Genomic DNA, 19,822 nt, shown 5'->3' on the forward strand with positions numbered 1-19,822 from the left:
CATGGTTGGTTCACCCTATGCTAAATATTCCTCCTTAAAAAGGCAAGTGGGAGTATAAGGTTCTCGAAAAGTTCGAGAGCCTTGAAAGAGTTCAAGAAAATCTAATTCGAAAATCTTGAAGAAATTTTAGAAGTAATCGAATCAAAGCAACAATATGAGCATGATTCACCTCATGTTACAAATGACAACGCGTGGTCTCATTAAGTGTAATGGGAATAATAACCATGTGTTGAAGGTAGTAAATTCCAAGTGCAAATCCTCAAATTGTCGTTTCTCATTGAAAACTAAACAAAGTTGTTGTATGAGTTTCAATTGTTGCACCAAACCCACAATGATGACTAGCATATGTAAAACTTTTTCAAGGAAATATGATTTCATATTGACTAAGAGTTCTAAAATATTAATTTTGGAACATGATGATTATGCAAGTAATAAAGATGATTTGACAAGTTATGACTCCAAGTGGTTTAAAACCAGGAAATCTGTAATAGATTCTAAGTCTGTAAGCAAGTGTATGACACTTGAATAATTTGCCTAATTGGGTGAGACCCATTATAAGCAAAATAGACAAGAAAGAAAAATGTTTTCTAAGTAAGCAAAGACTTGTTAAAGGATTCAACTAATTCATAGTATGACTTTGACTACGACGAAACCTTTACATTAGTCATTTTGCAAAGATCTATTAGTGATTACTACTTTATGAGATTTGGTAGATGGATTTCAAAACACTTTCTTGAAATTGTTCATGAAAGAAGATTTGTATATGATACAATCAGAAAATCCAATAATCCTTAGGATGCATAAAAGATTCATTAATGGATGGAAGTAAGCATCATGGAGTTGTTGCTCTTAATTTTGTGAGTTAATCAAATCGTTTGATGTTCTCATAAAATGAAGAAAAGGTCTTGTGTATACAAGATGTTTAGTGGGAGCTATAAAGTCTTCTTAGTCCAGTACAAAGAGCAATTATTCATTGCTTGAATAGCCAAGTGGTGGGTAATGCATTTTGTATGAAAACCTTGAAGAAGATGATGAGTACATTTGGGATTCAAGATCTATAGACATAGTTTTTGAAGGATGTTTGAGTTTGGTTAAGAAGCTTATATTGATAAGATTCTTATAAGGTTCAACGTTATATTGAAAGGAGTTTCAATCCCATGTAACACATTGCTTAATGATTCAATGCTTTGAGAAAGGTTGATGAAATTAAGGTTTTGAGTGATGATCCTCATGCAATATGCAAAGGATGCATCATGCATGTCATGGACTATACTCGTCTATTTGATTCACGCGTTTTAAGAACAAGTGATGATAGATTTCAGTCAAAATCCAATATGAGTTTGGAATACAAATTAGAAATTACTAAGTTCCTTGCAAAAGGGCGAAGGAAAATTCTTAATGTATAGAGATGAATATGATTATAAAATTTAGAAATTGCAAAATTCATGTTTATGAGAATGTCTCATGAACTCTACTTTCTAAACCCCTTCCATTTCCAAAGCATGAGAAACATGCTAATGAGATTGGATTGAGGCAAATGATGTAATTAGAAGTTGTATTTGTTTTTGGAGAAAAACAAGTTACATATGTAATACATTCATTTGCAGAATTATGTTTATCAATTGAAACAAAGTTTCAATCTTATTTAATCGTGGTTTCAAGATTAAATAAAATGTCCAAAATAATTATGAATTGATGGGCTCATCAGGTTGATGACCTGTTGAATGAAACCCCACAGGTGAACTAAATTCATACATTATTTAAGTTCCTAGTTCGGAATCATTAAATTGGACATAAATGATTTCATAAATTGGACTAGCATGTAAGATTGATTGGATAGTGCAGTTTCATGGGCTATAGGAGCATAGTGATGATGCTCGGTCAATCACGTGGATTGAACTATGCATGAATGATGCATGAATGATGCATGATTGAACTATAGACCTACTTTGAAGTTCAAGTATAGAACTTCCGGATATATTAGTGGATTCCTTTGACATGAGTGGAACACTGATTCCATTCAATGATTGATTTAGCTGTGGTACACTCAAACGTCTAGCCGTAACTGGGGATTATAAAGGGTGTTTCCCGGTTGCTTCATGAGTTGAATGGGAGCTTTGGTTGCCACAAGATTGGATTGAGTCTACCTATTAAATAGGAATGTGTCTTGGCCTCTTGAAGAGGGAGAATTCAGAAAATGCATGGCCGTGCTCAAATGCATTACATAGTAATCATTTGTTCTGTGAATCTCACTCATTTTTTCAAGAAAAGATTTGTAGACTAATATGATCACAACATGAGATGCAATCATATTATCAAATCGACACATATTGACTTAAGGAATTTGAATATTGCGCACTTGTCTCAGACAAGTGGGAGATTGAAGGAGTTATGTCTTCGATAAGTGGAATTACTAGACATATCAAGGATCACGATTATGGAGATAATTAGTTCATTCTATAAGGTCGTCAATGTTTGGTGCTAGATATGACAATTGATCTTTGGGCTAGCTTAATGGCCCAAAGCCTTATAGAATGGATCCTACAAGGTCACACATAAGAGTATTGGGTTAAACAAGTTAGAGGCCCATTATTGGGCCTCATGAGTTCATGACATACCATGTTGATAATTGGGCTTGGATAGTTAGAAGAGTCTAATGGTTTTTGGACTTGACATGGTTTTATTTCTAGATATGATCTATAAATATAAACCATGCCTAGGGTTGCATGACACAACAATTGACATACATTGAATTGTCACATAAGCAACCAAGTTTCCCAAAACCCCTAACTCTCTCTCTCTCTACTCGACCTTCTCTCTTTCCTCCCTGTCTGTACGACCCTCCTCCTTGGGTGGCACGTGTGGTGGCGCGTAGGTGGTGTTGTGGTGTGTTCGTGGCTCAAATCTCCGTTGAAGGTTGATTAAAGTGTTCAGTCACAACTAACTAGAATTAGTGGAGGTTTAATTTGTGCCCGTGGACTAAGTAGAGGAATCACACGTGGGGTTCTTTATCTCCCATTGTTCTTGCTCGATCGCACGTGGAATCACGCTTCAAAGGTACGATTATATGTTCTTTATGTGTTATGCATTAGATCTTGGGATTAGGTACTGTATGAATATGATTCATGTTTTTCCGCTGCGTAGTACCTATAATTCCCTACAATTAGGAATATAGGTTTGAGGCTTAGAATATGAGAGAAAGAGAAGAAAATGATTTTCGGTGTAAAAGAGAGAAAGAGAGAAGGATTTGACGCCCTGAACTGCAAAAAGGGGGATCCTATTTATAGGGAAAATGAGCAGAGGAAACACACGGAACCCTAAAAAAAAAGAACCCTAAAAAATAACACCGCGACACGGCAGAGAACACCGTGACACGGTGCCAGGCACCGTCAAACGGGGGAAAATCCCGTGACGCGGTGGACAAATGGAGTAACGCAGGAAATATTTGACCTATGGGAAGTGAAAACGCGTGAAGGGTTTACGCGGAAAAGACACGAGAAAATTCCGTGACACGACAGTGTCCACCGTGACACGGTACAGTACATCGTGTCACAGTATGGGAAAACGCGGAAATTACACGGAAAAAGCACCGTGACACGGTGGGAAATACCGTGTCACGGCAGCAGGTACCGTGTCACGGCAACAGGTACCATGCCACGGTGGAATTTGACGCGAAAAAGCTTCAAAAATTTCACTGTGACATGACGTACAGTACTGTGTCACGACACCGGGCACCGTCAGACGGGGGAATAAGAAGTCACCGTCAGACGCGGCACACTCCCGTGACACGGTGCGCGGTGATTCCAGTTTTTTACCCCTTTTTAAAATCATCATAACTTTTGATCCGTAACTCAGAATAAGGCATATAATATATCATTGGAAATCTTATCAAGTCTAATTTCCAACCCAATTAGAATTAGGTCAAAATGATTTTTATATTTTAAGATATGGCCGTTTTAGTAGAAGGGTGTTGGTTTTGGGCCGAGTTTAGTGTTTTGCTCATATCTTTTTCGTTATACCTCGGAATTGGGCTTATGATGTATGGTTGGAAAGCTTATTTCAAGGCCTATCCAACCAAATAATAATTGGATCAAAATTATATAGCCATAAAATTATTTTCTCTCGGTTTTGCGATGTGGACACGAAAAGTGGATAACAAGTTATGGTTTAGGGAAATGACCTAGGAAATGGATTGGTTTATGAAATGTATTGAATAGAACATGGATTTAAGCACTCCAAAGATTAAATACTCAACCCGAACAATAATGGCGGTGAAAGGTGTTCATCATCGGGTTTGGTTTTGGGGAGACATTTTTAGGTGTCTACAGTAGTGTAAACAAAAGTGAAACGTTGGGGATTTTGAGTGATATAGTGAATTGTTAATAAAAGAACGGTATAATCGTACTAAATCATGTCATATGTTATACTACGTACTAAAAAAAAAAAAAAACAAACACACACATAAAGTGAAATGTTAGTAGTAGTCCCATAAAAAAACAAAAACAAAAACAAAAAAGAAATAATGAATGGGTAGTTATTGATTTTTTTTAAAAAAAAAATGATAAAAAAAAGAATAAAAATAATGTAGTGGGAATGTAGTTATTTTTTCCTTAAAAAAAAAAAACTTATATGCATGAGAGATGAGCATTGGGGGATTTTTTATGTGGAAAAGTGATAATTTATAATGTCTATAATTAACAACCGACTTACCTCCCTTTCTATCTCATCTATCTTTAACCAATAATCAATTATTGTTAAAAAAAATAATTGAAAAATACAAATACCAGCAGACAAAATACAAATCTTTGCAGCTGTTACACAATCAATCATAAATTGATAATACATCATATTTTCTTTAAAGCTCTCTCTAATGGAGTGTTTTTGACGTGAGGCATCTATCTAACCTCTTCTCACTTTTCCACTTCTTACAAGCTAACCATAATTCTCTCCCTTCATTATTTCATTAATTATAGTTTCATTTAATTCAATTTAACACCTTTTCTGATTCTAGGTTTTTGTGCACGGTATAATTATCACTTTAATTTATGATTGCATTCATTTCAATTCAATTAAATTATGGTATGAAGTTCGGCGGTCATGCCTTTTCTCGCTCCTCTCGTCACGTTCCTTGTCATTGCATTCAACAATTTTTTGGTTAGTGATTTTTTAGTTTTTTTTGTATTAATTCTTGAAATTTGGGAATCTTTCTGTTAAGATTTTGGTTGAAATTGGGCAGTGATTGCTGGTGAATTGGCTGAAAATTCGGAAGATTTTGATGGGGAATTTAGATAATGGACAATATATTTTCCCCTTGACAAGCTTGCAAATCGGGTAATGTTACAACTTTGATCTCATTCCCTCCCCCCCAAAATTTATAGTTTCAACTGAATTATGATTTTAATTTTTTGTTTTCAAACTTTAAATAGCGGGAACTATCACATGTAGTTGATACTAATTAAGTAATGTCGTCCTGATTTTGAAATATCTGGCTAAAAAACATTTGTGAGTTTAATTATATAGAGTGAATTTTTTATTTTATTATTATTTTTTTTCCCTACAGCTTCAACTATAATAAAGCAATAATCTTGAGATAAAGTGTGTTGTTGTTTTTTTTTTTTTTTTTTTTTTTTTTAAATTTTTATTTTTTATAACGATGCAATGAGATGAAGTATAAGTGAATGTATGCATATCATGATCAAACAAGCTTGTCTTGCAATGGTTTGGATGTTGTATGCATTGCCTGTAACCCAGATTGGGATCCAAGAGTGTCGCTGCTACTCCCCAAGAAGAGGCGAGAGTTTGTTATGTACTGCATGGTGCATCTAAGGATATTGTTTGCTCATTTTAATGATTATTGCCCATTTAATTATCAAATGAGGAAAAATTACTGTTGGGTACCCGGGTGTATATAATTATTTTCAACAAGAGGCTAATTAGGAAAACTTGTGACTTATATGGAGTTTTGGTGGAATAGGTTCGTAGGAGCTCAATGGTGGGCTCCTCGAGTGTGGACTTTTGAGAGGGGTTCCTAGCTCTCTTTGCTTGTTATAAGATACAATGAAAAAGGGAAAGATGACTTTTGTAGCATGCAGTAGATGGGTATGTCTCTTCTGAATCTGCTCACTTTATTTTTTTGAAACACTGAATCTGCTCACTTAAAGCAATTCTTGGGGTACAAATTGTTCTTATATGCACCCCTGTTAGAAAAATCATACTGAACTGTATTTATATTTGCAATCTGCAAGAGTCAAGAGATGACAATGTCACAATTCGACATGAAAGAAAAGTTAGGTTCTTTTGTGTAATTTTGTTAATTATATAAGGGGTTATTGTTATTATTGTGGATGTGTAAGCATATCATTGAGTTTGTGCGTTGCTAGTCAGAGCTTTTGCCGTAATGCGTTGTTTGGTACTCCCTCTAGCCATGATTAGATAATTTTTCTGTTAGCTTTGGAGACACAAATTAAGGTAATTTAGTAGCTTGGGATGAGAGTAAGACTGTACACCAGTCCATAACCAGATTGGAACTAGATTCCTAGATTTTCTTATATTTAGGATTGGTTAGGCAGAATTCTGGTCCAAACGGGAGCAGATTTGATTATTCTTGTCTAGTCTGATTTTGGAGCTGTTTTGTTTGGTTTTGGCCCTTTTTTTTACGTAAAATTATAAAATAAATGCTAGTACAAATTCAAACTTTTGCTATAAACCTTTTTAAAACACACTCATACGAAATACCCCCTTTGATTCTTTACGTTCTTCTCATTTCCCTTTGACATGTTTGCCAATGCATATTTGAATTGTGAATAGCTTTAATTGCATAGTTAAAACTATAAGTATTTGATTTTCTATTAATGTACCCAAGTACTCATTAAGACGGATCAAATAAGACCCCACTTGACTAATTTTTTTTTTTTATACTACCTCCGTTTTTAGTTGACATCTTTTGATTTTTACACTGTTCACACACAACACTTTGACTCGATTTTGTGATTTATACATACGATTAAATATATTCATGTGACATCTTGTTTGAATCGTCTCGATATATATTTTATTAATATCCACTTTTTATAATTTTATAATATTGATAATTAGAGATATTAAGGGTTAAAAACATGCGTTGGCAAACGTGATAATAGAAAAGTGTCAACTAAAAAACAACGGAGGTAGTATATTGGAAAAATTTAGAAGATACTCTTAAGTTATATTGACTAGATTCCTAATGAGAAAACATATAGGATCGGAGGAAGTACAAGTTAAATGCTTCCTCTGTTTCAACTTGCAATGTAGAACTTTGACACATGGAAAAAAAATTCGGTCGCGGTCGCGTTTGCGATAACGATCGCGTTGTCACAAAAACGCTTATAACGGTGAAATATAACAGATTGCGGATTTCACGGTGTGATTTTTCAAAAAATAATTCACATAAGTAGAATTTGAGCATCTTTACTCATTGACTCATTGTCTTATCATTTGTACCATATTATGCTAAAACTATGACAATGACACTTAAGTAGTATTAATTTGGTTTCTTATTAATATATATTTTTTGGTTAAAAAACAAAAGAAGGGTAAAGATGACTATTTAATACGTAACTCAGGGATGGGAGGGGTAAAAAAGATGAAAGATGGCCACAAAGGAGAAATAAATGAAGGGGTAAAAAAATGGTGGGACACAGCTGTCATAACAGTAAAAGGGTTTTTAATAAAAAAACCAGTAAGGGGGAATACAGTTGGAAAGCACTACTCTTTTGACTTTCAGATTTCTTTTGTACTTCCTTTTTTCTTTAACCTCCCAGGCTCCCACTCCCTCGAATTTCTTACTTCTCCATAGCAATGGCGACACTAGTTCAGCATGCCCAAAACGATTAGTCACGAATTGAATGGTTTTAGAATGGCGTTCTACCGTTACGTAACGGCCAACTCGGCGATTTGGGTCTGAATTTCAGTTCGGCGTTATATAACTGCCTTTTTCGGATCGGCAAGTCTAAAACCCGTTATAAAGCGGGCGTTACATAACGGAACAACCGAGTTTTTTTTTTTCCATGCTTTGACATGCATTTTAAGGAGAGATTTGAGGGTGTATATGAGCAAATTAATTAAAATAACTTTAACATTGGCTACGAAGAGCATCCACAATGGCTAGCTACATATACATGTAGTTTTGGTTGCCACATAATAAATCTCTAAGCTATGTGATATAAGCTACAACCTCTACAATGGTAAGCTACATTCTTTTATAATAAATAAACTATAAAAAATAAAATAATAGATAAATAAACAAACAAATACATAAAATATACTTCCTCCGTTATTTAATAGTTGCAACACTTCTGTAAAATGGAAATGTCACAATATTTGCAACACACTATAATTGGAAAGATATTTTTGGGAAAAGTTTCACTATTTTCCTTTATTTAAAACACATGGCCCACTAAAGTATACTCCTAATAACCTCTCACCCATTTTAAACTGTATTATAACATGTGAACCCCACTTTTCTTAAATACCGTGAAAAAGTGTGTGTTGCAACTATTACAAAACGGAAGAATTATTAAACAAATAAATGTAAAGCATTGGGTGGAGTGAAACTACATAGCTCTATGTAGTTTGGCTCAGCTACAAAAGGTTGTAGCTCCATAATGGCAGCTCCATAATGGCTAGCATGTAGCTAGCAATTATGTAGAAATTGCTAGCAGGTCCTTATGTACAACCATTGTGAATGCTCTAAGGTACTATAAGCTCATGGCCTTGTTCTCTCGTTTTTTATTTATTCTATGAGCTCATTAGAATTGAGTCAGTCAGTCAACTCTTTTCTTTCCTTTAAGCCATGCCAATTTCTCGTATTAGATTCATCCAGCAATATGAAATTTACTGATTTATTTATTATAAGAACTAAGACATCGTTTTCTTTTTGCTACGTTTGCTTTGCTATATATTGCAGGGATTTGCAGTCTTATCTTTCCCATCTCAACATTTTCCTGGCTACTGAGAGCAACACATCTTATATTTTAGTGGACAATAGACCATGGCTTGAAGGTCTTGGATCACGTCGTGCACACTTGTGGCAATTGATGGTTACTAAGGTAGTATAAACGCATGGCCTTGTTCTCTCGTGCTAATCAAATTAGACCTGACTGAGTTGTCTTTGATTTGGCACAGTCCAGGTTGTCCCCATTTGCTAATAGTAGTGCTCGTAAAAAGAGGAATCCTGGTAAAGAGAAATTAGAGAAAAAGGCTAGCAACAAAGCAACTAATTCTAACCAATGCACCAAGTCTACTAATTCAAAGATTTCAGAGAGATGGTTTTCGCTGATTGATGCTGCCTCGTTATCACAAAAGAGGGCTCTGTTACCTGTAAAGAAGCTTAAATACTCCTTGCAGTTAAATCGGGAGCTCCACAGGACCTTGTTTGGGTTGATTATATTTGAAGTCTCTTGGGATGATGTTCGTGGTATCAATTATCTAAATGAACTACAGGTTTTTCCTCTCTGTTTCCTTTTGTTAGATTAGCTATTCGTATCTATGTAATATAATTACGTTTATTTGATTCGTTGATATATTACATCTGCTTGCAGACTGACACATCTTTGGCAATAGAAACCAAATTTATGAGAAGATGGGAATTCAACAGTATAATGCAAGCTGTAGGCTGCATTTCTTCTTGGTTCTCAGGGACAGAGCATGAGCAGAACTTTTTGAAAGATTATCTTCTATCTACTGCTGGTAACCTTTTCAAACAACACTTCATTTCCCGATATCTTCTCCTTTTCTTTTACTTATTTTTTTTATTTTTTTATTTTTTATTTTTTATTTTTTTTTTGGGTGAGGTGGAGGGAGTTAGTGAGCAGAACAGTAGGAAATCATGTTGCCTACATGCTATGTTAAGTCTCTAGATAGTAGCTTAGTTTTTTCAATCTTCATTGAGATTGTTGTCTTTTAATGATGAATCAGGGTGCTGTGCTGACATAAGATACATGTTTCTGATTCCTAAGTTTGTGATTTTAGCTATGTGCCTCATTTATTTTGACATCTTTGACAATTACTAATTTACTACTGATATGCTACATGGAGGGGTAAAGAGAGGATAATAGTGCTAGAAAATTGATTGTGTAGAACTGTAGAATCCAAATTTGATCTATAAATCTAGTGATTTGCCTAAACCTATTGCTGGGAAACCTTAGCTTCTGCCTTGCTGTTAAGATGGAAAAATGTTTGTAAGGTTGTTAATTAAGTTAATATTCTGATATCTAGGATACATCATATAAAAGGATGAAGAATTGGATGGAGATGTTGCTCATACAATCAAAGCAGGTTGGTTGAAGTGGAAGAGTGCTATGGGTTTTTATTTTTATGTGATCTTGGCATCAATGGCATGCCCCATATATTGATCTTGGGACTAAGGCTTTATTGTCGTTGTTGCTATTGGTGCACTTCATTTGGTTTGTAATGTGTGTCTGTTGTCAATATGAGAGTTAGTACCTTTTTTGTTTTAATTGTTAAATAATGTCAAATTGGAGCAGTGAAGGCAAAGGTTGGAATCTAGAGGGTTTAAGCTAAGTTGGAATAAGATCGAATATTTGATATGTCGATTTTGTACATAAAGGGGGACGAGCAATGATGTAGTGAGTTTGGACAGAAAAGAATTGACCATGAGTGAGTGTTTTAAATATATTGGGTCGATCATAAAAAAAATGGTGAGGTTGATCAAAACGTGGCCCACATGATTAAGTTTGCGTTGGTTCGGGCATGTAAGACAATGATCCTAGGGTGCCCTGGTACAAAGAGTGGAAGAGTGAGATCATGGAGAGGTTAAATGAGTTAGAGGGAGATAGAAAATGACTTGATAAGAAGGAGTTAGGAAGGATATGAGACATATGAATTTGCATAAGAATGATGTATTTGATTGCAAGTGATGTAGGAAGAAGATTATTGTGAATGACTATATGGAATAATCACTTTTGGTTCATGTAGCCGATTGCACTTATGGGATTAAGGCTTTGATTGATTGATTGATCATTTGAAACGCCACCTATTTTTATCTCCTTTAGTTTGGCATATTTAAACTTGCATCTCACTCAACTTTCTATCCACCATATATCTCAATTGCCACTTTACTCTCTCTTTCCCTTCTATAAATTTATCCCTTTGCATTATTTGTTTTCCTCATCTCTCTTCCTCCTTATTCAATCTCCATTGATAACCTCTCTCTCTTTCGCACGTGCGCGCGCGCACTCACACACAGATATGCATGTGATAGAGAAAAGGCATGAATGAAGGAGAGAAATATCTCATATTAGTATTAAATTTTAACCGCTCCGTATTTTGATTTTGATTTCAAATAAAATTGCAAGGCTTTTTTTTTTTTTTTTTTTTTTTTTGTGAAATATCTTCTCTACAATCATTGACTATATAGGTTTAAGGTTTCTTACATCTTGACCTTTAAACATCTGCTTCTTCCCTATCATAAAAAAATAAAAAAAATAAAACTCTGCTTCTTCAAGATTTCTATTGGGTTGTTGGTGCCTGCAAAGAGCTTTTTGCTGCATATTTTGTTAATGAATGGTTCCTGTTCAGGTAGTAAATAAAATTTCCCTATAAAATTGAAATACTCAATGGCCAACCTTTATTTTGAATTCACTTTTAGTGTCTAGTTGTTCCTTATGGTTGGTTTAACAAGCAGAAGATCTAGTTTTGTATTTCTAGAAACTTTCAATTTTTTTCTTGTTTAATCTTCATTGATTCCTTTTTTATCTTTTACAGATGAAGTGTTCCATGATGCCAAGGAGGATTTCTCTGATGAAGAGACTCCTTGCTTTTATGATGCTGTAGTGGAGAATGAATCATCCTATGGTATTTCAGTTGGGTTTGATGCATGTCACACAGGATCTGAAAATGACATTAGTATCTTGCATACACCACCACCTTCTAACGTACCTTATAAAAGAAGAAAAGTCATTCGATCTAGCAGCTCTGGAATTGAAGCCGATACCTACTCTGAGGAAACTCGTAAGACTCCAAAGAGGACTTTTGACCCATTTGAGAATTTTGAGAATACCATTGAAGCGACTGAATACAAAGATATCTTGCTTATTTATAGATTCAATGACAAAGATCTTCCTTTCAAATTAAAGGACATAATTATGGGTGACCTGCGCTTGCTTACTCTCTTAGAATCTGGGCTTCCATCTTGGGTGATATTTCTTCAATCATACCCTGTCTTTTGCAATCTTTATCGTCCGTGGATGTGTCCTCTAGCCAGAGCTTTATACGTGATCATTTCAATTACCACTGTTATGATCGGATTTTACGACTTATACAAGAATGTGCCACTTCTTAAGGCAACAGCATCTCGTTTGCTTGGACCTATCTTTGATTGGATAGAGACTTGGGAGATGGCATCAAGGGTCAAGTATTTGGGGACAATGTTATTCTTGCATAATTTTGAGAAGGCTGTTAAATGGCTTCTAATGATAACACGCACTATGAGATCATTTTTTTCTGTTTTTGCTCAGCCAATTGTTGAGCCGCTTATAGAATTTTCCAAATTCTTTCATCCCTTATGGAGTGTGTGTATTGAAATGTCAGAGAGCTTATTTTCATTCATCTGCATTGTTCTCGGAACTTCGTACTATTTTGTTGTCGGTGTAGTCGAGATAGTATTATTGCCAATCTGGTTGCTCATTTCATTCGTCTACACCACTGGTAATTTATCCTATAAAAGGTTTTTCTGTTGTTGATAATATAGTAATAGTTTATGTGGAGCATTGATTTGATAAAAGTAACGATGATCTGTTTTGGAATTGTTGCAGCAATCTCTATCATATTGCCGATTTTTTGGGCCTGCTGGGAAATTTTTAATGCACCAGTTCGCTTGGTCCTTGCACTGTTCAGTTTCATAGCCTATGTCTGTACCATTGTATATGAAATGTTTGGAGAATTGTGGTCATCTGCTTGTAGCATAATCAATATTGCATCAACTACCGAGACAACTGTAAAAACAACATATGAGGTCTCAATGTGGCGCTCACTTTGGAATGACTTATTCTCAAAGGTTTTGACATGGCAAAAATTTTTCATAGCATAGCTTGAATTTTCTGATCCTCTTCTTCCTGGTTTGATAACAGCTATATATTTTATCTTGTAGGTTTTTCGTGCTGTTAGGAGCATTTTGAATGGTTTTGTTGCTTTCTTCACAGCTTGCAACAGGCATCGACTTAGGTATGTAATGCAAAACCTCTCCAATTAAACCATAGCTATATATACACAGTCAAATTTTGAGTGATTGTATAAATGTAGTATTTATATCTTTATAGCTTCTAGAGAGTATAATAATATTTCAGTGTCTAAATATAACTAAAATGCTGCTCCCCTTATCCTAATAATTCTCAGAGTGAAGGATTACTTTGGTTTATTTTTGCGTGACCCCTACAAGGTTTAAATGTAGGAAAAATACACTTTATTAATCCCAACTTTGTTCAATTTACTTTTAATAATCCCAACTATCGATTATTCTGCAATAATCCCAACTTTCATCTCGGTTTTCTTCTAACAATCCCAAACCGGTCAACACAAGTCAAGAACCTTTTATTGTAGGTTGCTGGACACGTGTAACCATATAAGTGGTCCAAAAAAAAAAACCAAAAAAAAGTTTAAAAAAAAAAAAGAAAAAAAAAGTCAGCCACCTTCTCGGCCTTCAATATCCACCCTACCGGAAACGATCGCCCTTCCCCAGCCTCACCCCCGAAACCGGCCAAAACCCAAACCCTTGCCTTCGAAACCACCCCCACCCCTCAAAACTGCCCATTATTCAATTTTGGTTAACGAAGTAGGTGTGATGGCGGTTTTGTGGGGGGGGGGGGTGATGGTTTTAAGGGTAGCGATTTGGGGTTTTGGCCTGTTTCGGTGGTGGGGCTAGGGAGGGAGGGTCATTTTCGGTGGGGATTGAGCTGTGCGGCGGCAGCGGGTTCTATTGTGGATGTGCAGCAGCTATTTTGGTGAGGGTTGTGCTGTGCGGCGGCAGCGGGTTGTGTTGTGTTATGTGCGGCAGCAGGTTGGGGCTGATAGGTGGCTGTTGGAGGCGGTTATGGTGGTGGATGATGGAAGGGGGTGGTTCTCGGTGGGGCTAAGGAGGAGGGGATGTGGTGATAATTTTCCAGTGGCCGGAGTTGGGAAAGAGAGATGACTGGTTTTTTTATTTGTTTTTTTTTTTATCTATTTTTATTTTTTGTTTTTATTTTTTTGGACCAATCAAAGTCTGACACGTGGCATCTTAATTACTGAAAAAAAAAACCTTTTTAACAGGTAACCGGTTTTTGGGACTGTTAGAAGAAAACGAAGGTGAAAGTTGGGATTATTGTAGAATAGTCGATAGTTGGGATTATTCAAAGTAAATTGGGCAAAATTGGGATTAATAAAGTGTATTTTTCCTTAAATATATCATTTTCCTTTTTAACAGTAAACCTATGTAGTTGTCCGAGTTGCTTTTCCTTTTTAACAGTAAACCTATGTAATTGTCTGAGTTGCTCTTCCTCTTTAACAAGTCATAGCCATTTGCAAATCAGTACCAAACACAAGCCCTTTGTGTATAAGTCTATCAGATCAAAATCAACTCTTTATGGTTTTGATTATTTTAATATTAAAGATGATAAGCCTCAGAAACAGTAGACTTTATATTGTATCCTGGAATATAATCAGATCTGCCATCATGCTGCTGCATTTTCTTTGACTGTTACCTTTCTGATGCTATATAGTAAGTTCTCGTATTCTTCTACTGGTATATCTCCTTCGAATTATTAAGGCCTTTAATATTTCCCCCCAAAATAAGCAATAAATGTACCTCTGGGGTAAAAATACATCATCATTGTTGCAGAATTCTATGCTAATATACTGCAACTCTTTTACCAGCCTGTGGGACCTCTCTATCCAATTGGATCTCATTTTTGCTTTCACTACTCAGCAACTGACCGACAAAATCTAGTCTGAGGGATTTAAAAAATATGTATTGTAGACACCTTGATACTTGTGCCCCTAGGTTTACTCTCCTCCATCTTGTGAATTATTCAAGTATTTCATTTTGGATATCTGTAATTATTATATGATAAAATATAAAGTGTATAACAAAGCTCGCGTCTCTTTTACTTTGTGCTGCTGGAGAAGTTTGCCTGGGTAGCTGACATGATACTGCAATACAATGTTATAGGCTATAACTAATGTTACTGCTGGTTTGTCTTTGTGTTTTAGTGCTATTATTGACTTTCTGGGATTTATTCTATAGATGGGCATATTAATCTCTTATTCAGGTTAAGCCTGAAATAAAATGCTGAGTAGGTTTTCCTGGAAGAATTGTACACTTGGCTCTTATCATTCTTATTTTGTTGGCATAATTTAACTAGGCTTCTGTGATGTGTAGTATTTATAACCACTTAAAGGAGTTCATCCAGAAACCATCTCGCCAACGTTGCCGATCACAGCATATAAATCTTCATCACACAAAAAGGCATGTACATCTGCATCGGCAGGCCCAATTACATAGAACCCGAAAGTCGGTGAGTCTCTAATTTCATTTGTGTTTTTATTTTTTTATTTTTTTTTATTTTTATATAAATGTTGAACGAATAATATGCAACTATGCAAGTCAGTTTATCATTTTAGCATAAACATCTTGTGCACTGAAATTTTGCTAGGTCTATCATGAGATTGTTCCTGAGCAATTCAGCTATGTAGATTACAGATAATATGTTCTTGTAAAAAGTGATAAGATTTAACTGTTATTCTTCTCCTCTTTTCATGGCACCCTCCTACTTGCTCAATTGTCAGTATCCTGCAGTATGATTAACTAAGAACTGATGGTATTTGCAAGCCTGTTTGGTTGGGGGTTTTGGGGCCATAAAATGGGTGAGATTCTTGAGAACTGAGTGCAAATCACTTATATTCTCTTGGTATGTGATTTGATGAATTTAACAGAATTGTTGTTGGAAGAAAATAACTGAAGAGATGTTATATGGTAAATTTCTCCCATCCAGATCTTTACTTAATAGGATTTTAAATATGTTGTGGGTACTGGCAAGTAGGAGGTTCCATCATTACCATCCTACATACTGCACCTGTGATTCTCTTTGGCCCTCATGTTTACTTTATCTATTCAGCTTCTCCCTCCCTCAACTCTCACGAGCCCACCCCTATCATTAATAATAAAGGAACATCCGACATCTGTTTTAGTTTAGTTTTTCTCTTTAAAATCTGTCTTTTTTAGACTTCTTAAACAGTGTTCTGTTTTTTTTTTTCTTTTTTTTTTCCTCTAGTAAAAATATTCCTCATATCACTTTGTATTACTTCCTCTATTCACACTACTACATTTCTCGTTAACATTTACCATGTTGGTGTTTGGGACCCTTTGGGTATACTATACCTCTATATCACTTTCAATTGAATAGGGGTATGTTCTTTAAGGGACTGCTGCTGGTCAGATTGGCATTGGGTTTTACTTGCTTCTCTGTTAGTGTTACCATGTACGAAATATATACTTGTATATATCGAGATTGATGTGATATCTACAAGAATAAAGAAGAAGGCTACACAAGAATAAAGGAGGAGGCTATACTTGTTCTCTTTTAAAAAATCTTCAGGCTTTTTAATGAGTTAACTCATGCAATACAGGCTATCTAGCTACTAAGTTTGATGATATCCCCAATAGACTTCTTCACATCTGCTCTGGCAAAACAAGCATATTTGCTTTAGAGACGTGTCTAAATTTAAATCTTTACATATGCAGGCAGAGGATGCCAATGGAGAGCTTCGACATATAGAGTGAAATATCTGATGGCTGATATTTGTCAATTGTTTACTCAAGTAGAAACTAAAGAGTTGAACATATTCATCAGCATACATATCTTGGTGCAATCTGATCAATTTTTCTCTATTGGTACTCAAAATTGATTTTTTTTTTAATTATTTCATTCTTTCTTTTCCAGGTCTCCTCTATTATAGACCAATATTTTCCAGTTAGGTGTAGATATGTGTAATTTATTGAAATGTAAATATGTGACCCGCTTCTGCAATAATGTATTTAGCAGCAAATAGAAAGTTTATATGTATAGAGCAACATTTTCGCCTGTTCACCAATTAGAATTATCATATTTATCAGTGAGCTGGTAGTCTGATAGTATCTTATACTTTGTAAATTTTGGTCTTTTTTTATTGCAAAGGAAATACTCTCTCATGGGAAACTCTATATTACATTATCTCAATTAAGTATTAACTGTTTATTTAGGTTGGATTTGTGTTTCATATTATAATAAATGTTGAAAAAATGCTTCAAGTCTATTATTTATGTTCACATGACCAAACCTAATTATTATTTGCCGGCAATATTGTTTTTTTTTTTATTATTTTTTTTTTGTCCCGTTTACATTTCTTTATCTTCTTTGTATCTCCATTTAACTCTTTACGAGTCCTCTCTCCGTTCCCAATTAAAAGAAGGTTTTGTTTAGTGGGTTTTTCATGGTTAATGATGACAAATGAGATACTGAAAATCAAGCATCAAATTAACTTCGAAAATAAGAATATTTATATTGAGAGTAGATGAATTTTTTGTAAATAGAAAGTTGTATTAGGAGTACGTAAAGTTTTTGATAAATATGGATACTTACATGAAAATTATGTAATCAACACATAACCCTAGAAAGGTAACGCTAACTTCATGGATCAAAGGTTGTAGTATTTAGAGCAACCCTAATGACGAGCTTTAAGTTAATTGTTATTTTAGTTCCAATGTCTGACTAATAGCTTACTATTTAAATGGACCACACTTTAATTTATGTTGATAAATTTCATTTTATTTATTCAAATTTGTTTTATTGTCAAGGTAATTTGCTTGGTCAAACTAATTGTATTTTCTAGCTCTAATAGTTAAGCTAGTAACTAGAGATTATATTATATTGCAAGTAAATCCCTACCTACAACCATTGAAATTGCTATAATGTTCATAAGCTTAGAATAGTGATTGCCAATTTGCCACACCTGTTTCTCTAAATTCTTTTTATTCTTTTAGGTAGTAGATAAAGAATAGGTGTGGGACATAAATGGTGAATTCTGCTCAATCATTCACAAATTACATATTTTCATTAATAATGATCAACACCATACATTAGTACATTAGTAAAATGAAAACTTTTATTATATAGTTGTATACGTTTGGGAAAAACAGATGAAGATCACACCCTTAAAAGGCATGCACCAAACAAACTTATAATGTATGTAATAAAACCATAATTACTTACATAATATTAGCAAAACAAAATTCCTCAATCAAAACATTTGACATTCAATTAGAAAATCATGTTACATATCAGCCTTGGTAGCCTTAAGATGTTCACCATTAGACTTATCAACACCAATGTCAATAACGTTACTCTGCCTCCTCTTCTCCTCAGCGAGCTTAGGCACTGAAATTTTCAACACTCCATCTTCAAGATGAGCCTTAATATGATCCAAATCCGCGTTAGCCGGTAACCGAAACTGCCTCCAAAACTTACCAGTTGTACGCTCAGCTCGGTGCCACTTATCGCCTTCGTGTTCCTCTTCTGCCTTCCTCTCCCCACTTACCTTAAGCACCCTGCTTTCTTCCACCTCAATCTTGACATCCTCTTTTTTCATGCCCGGAATGTCAAGGCTAATAATGTGAGCATTTTTAGTTTCTTTCCAATCCGCCTTAGCTAATAAGGTAAGGCGTAAGGATTCGAAATTTCTGGTTTTAGGTAGTGGAAGCGGAGTTTGCTCAAGAACTCGTAATGGATCGTCGAGCTCATCCCAAAGTGTCCTTGTAAAGGGCACTAACCCTTTCGCTGGGAGGACTACAAGTCCTACGAAGATGGTTAGGAATAAAACTGGAATTGCAACTTTTTCCATATGCAAATTTGATCAAGATATATGTGTTAATTTTTTAACAATGTGGGTGATAACGATTGTAATATTAATGAAAGAAGTTTGTTTGGTTAGAGGATTCTAGAAATATTATGTTGTTGTATAGATGATATGTTGAGAAAAAAGCTAAACAATGATGGGTTTATTTATAGTGGGAGGAAGTCGGTTGTCATCAAGGAGAATCTAGATTTTTCTTTGATGTATTATCTGATTTTGCTTTGTATGTGAAACGTTATTGTAAGATGTTCGTAGAAAGATCCGGAAATAAGTTGTTTTGATGTAAGCACATTGTGGACTTCTCTAGATAATTGAACCATAAAAGTCTCTCCCTCTCCAACCAGAAACAAAGAAACAACAAATACATACTAAGAAGACCATGATCACTAAAGTTTAAAAATGGAATTTCGTATCATATGAAATTACATTCGTTCTCTGTGTCAAATTACTCGCAATGTTGACTTTTTGCACTATTTACATATCTTACGTGTCTCAAATTACTTGCAATGTTTTGATTTTTTATACTATTTACACATCTTATTTTGACCCATTTTTTAAAGTTATTACTCCATACGTTTTTAAATACTTGTTCCATTTTTCCATGCGTGGAGTTTAAGGAGAAATTGGATAAAGTAATAAAATATGGAGGTAGTGGGGTAGGGAAAGAATAGAAAAATTGTAAAAAAACAAAAGTAATTGAGAGAATTAGAAGAGAGAAAATATGAAATTAATAAAATATGATTTATGTTGGGTCCACTAAATAAGAGAAATGAATTAAATATTATAAAAAAAATTCCAAATAAAGAAATGGAGTAAGTATTTAAAAACGATCGAGGAAAGAAAGTGGAGCAAGTATTTAAAAACGGAGGGAGTATATAAAAGCCAATATAATCATGTAAGA

The 19,822-nt window shown here is 34.8% G+C and overlaps 2 protein-coding genes across 5 annotated transcripts; one reads left to right on the forward strand and one right to left on the reverse strand.

Moving 5' to 3' along the window:
• The first annotated feature begins 4,582 nt into the window (after positions 1 to 4,582).
• LOC110686834 lies at positions 4,583 to 17,120 on the forward strand. Of its 4 annotated transcripts, XM_021863423.1 has the most exons (11): positions 4,583 to 4,886; positions 5,012 to 5,154; positions 5,237 to 5,331; positions 8,945 to 9,086; positions 9,163 to 9,480; positions 9,579 to 9,726; positions 11,764 to 12,705; positions 12,813 to 13,054; positions 13,148 to 13,221; positions 15,413 to 15,548; positions 16,974 to 17,120. In XM_021863423.1, exons 3-11 carry the CDS (start codon positions 5,276 to 5,278, stop codon positions 17,022 to 17,024), a joined length of 2,109 nt encoding a protein of 702 aa, XP_021719115.1. In that variant the 5' UTR covers positions 4,583 to 4,886; positions 5,012 to 5,154; positions 5,237 to 5,275; the 3' UTR covers positions 17,025 to 17,120. The 4 variants fall into 4 exon arrangements, with proteins under 4 accessions (XP_021719115.1, XP_021719114.1, XP_021719116.1 ...); XM_021863422.1 differs by having other exon boundaries at positions 4,583 to 5,154; XM_021863424.1 differs by having other exon boundaries at positions 4,585 to 5,154; positions 16,775 to 17,120.
• Positions 17,121 to 18,159: 1,039 nt separating this feature from the next.
• Positions 18,160 to 19,135, reverse strand: LOC110686785 (16.9 kDa class I heat shock protein 1-like). Its single transcript, XM_021863381.1, has one exon. The coding sequence runs from the start codon at positions 18,907 to 18,909 to the stop codon at positions 18,343 to 18,345; it is 567 nt and encodes a 188-aa protein (XP_021719073.1). The 5' UTR covers positions 18,910 to 19,135; the 3' UTR covers positions 18,160 to 18,342.
• Positions 19,136 to 19,822: the final 687 nt, after the last annotated feature.

The sequence above is a fragment of the Chenopodium quinoa genome, unplaced genomic scaffold, assembly GCF_001683475.1.
Source record: "Chenopodium quinoa cultivar QQ74 unplaced genomic scaffold, ASM168347v1, whole genome shotgun sequence".
Taxonomy (NCBI): domain Eukaryota; kingdom Viridiplantae; phylum Streptophyta; class Magnoliopsida; order Caryophyllales; family Amaranthaceae; genus Chenopodium; species Chenopodium quinoa.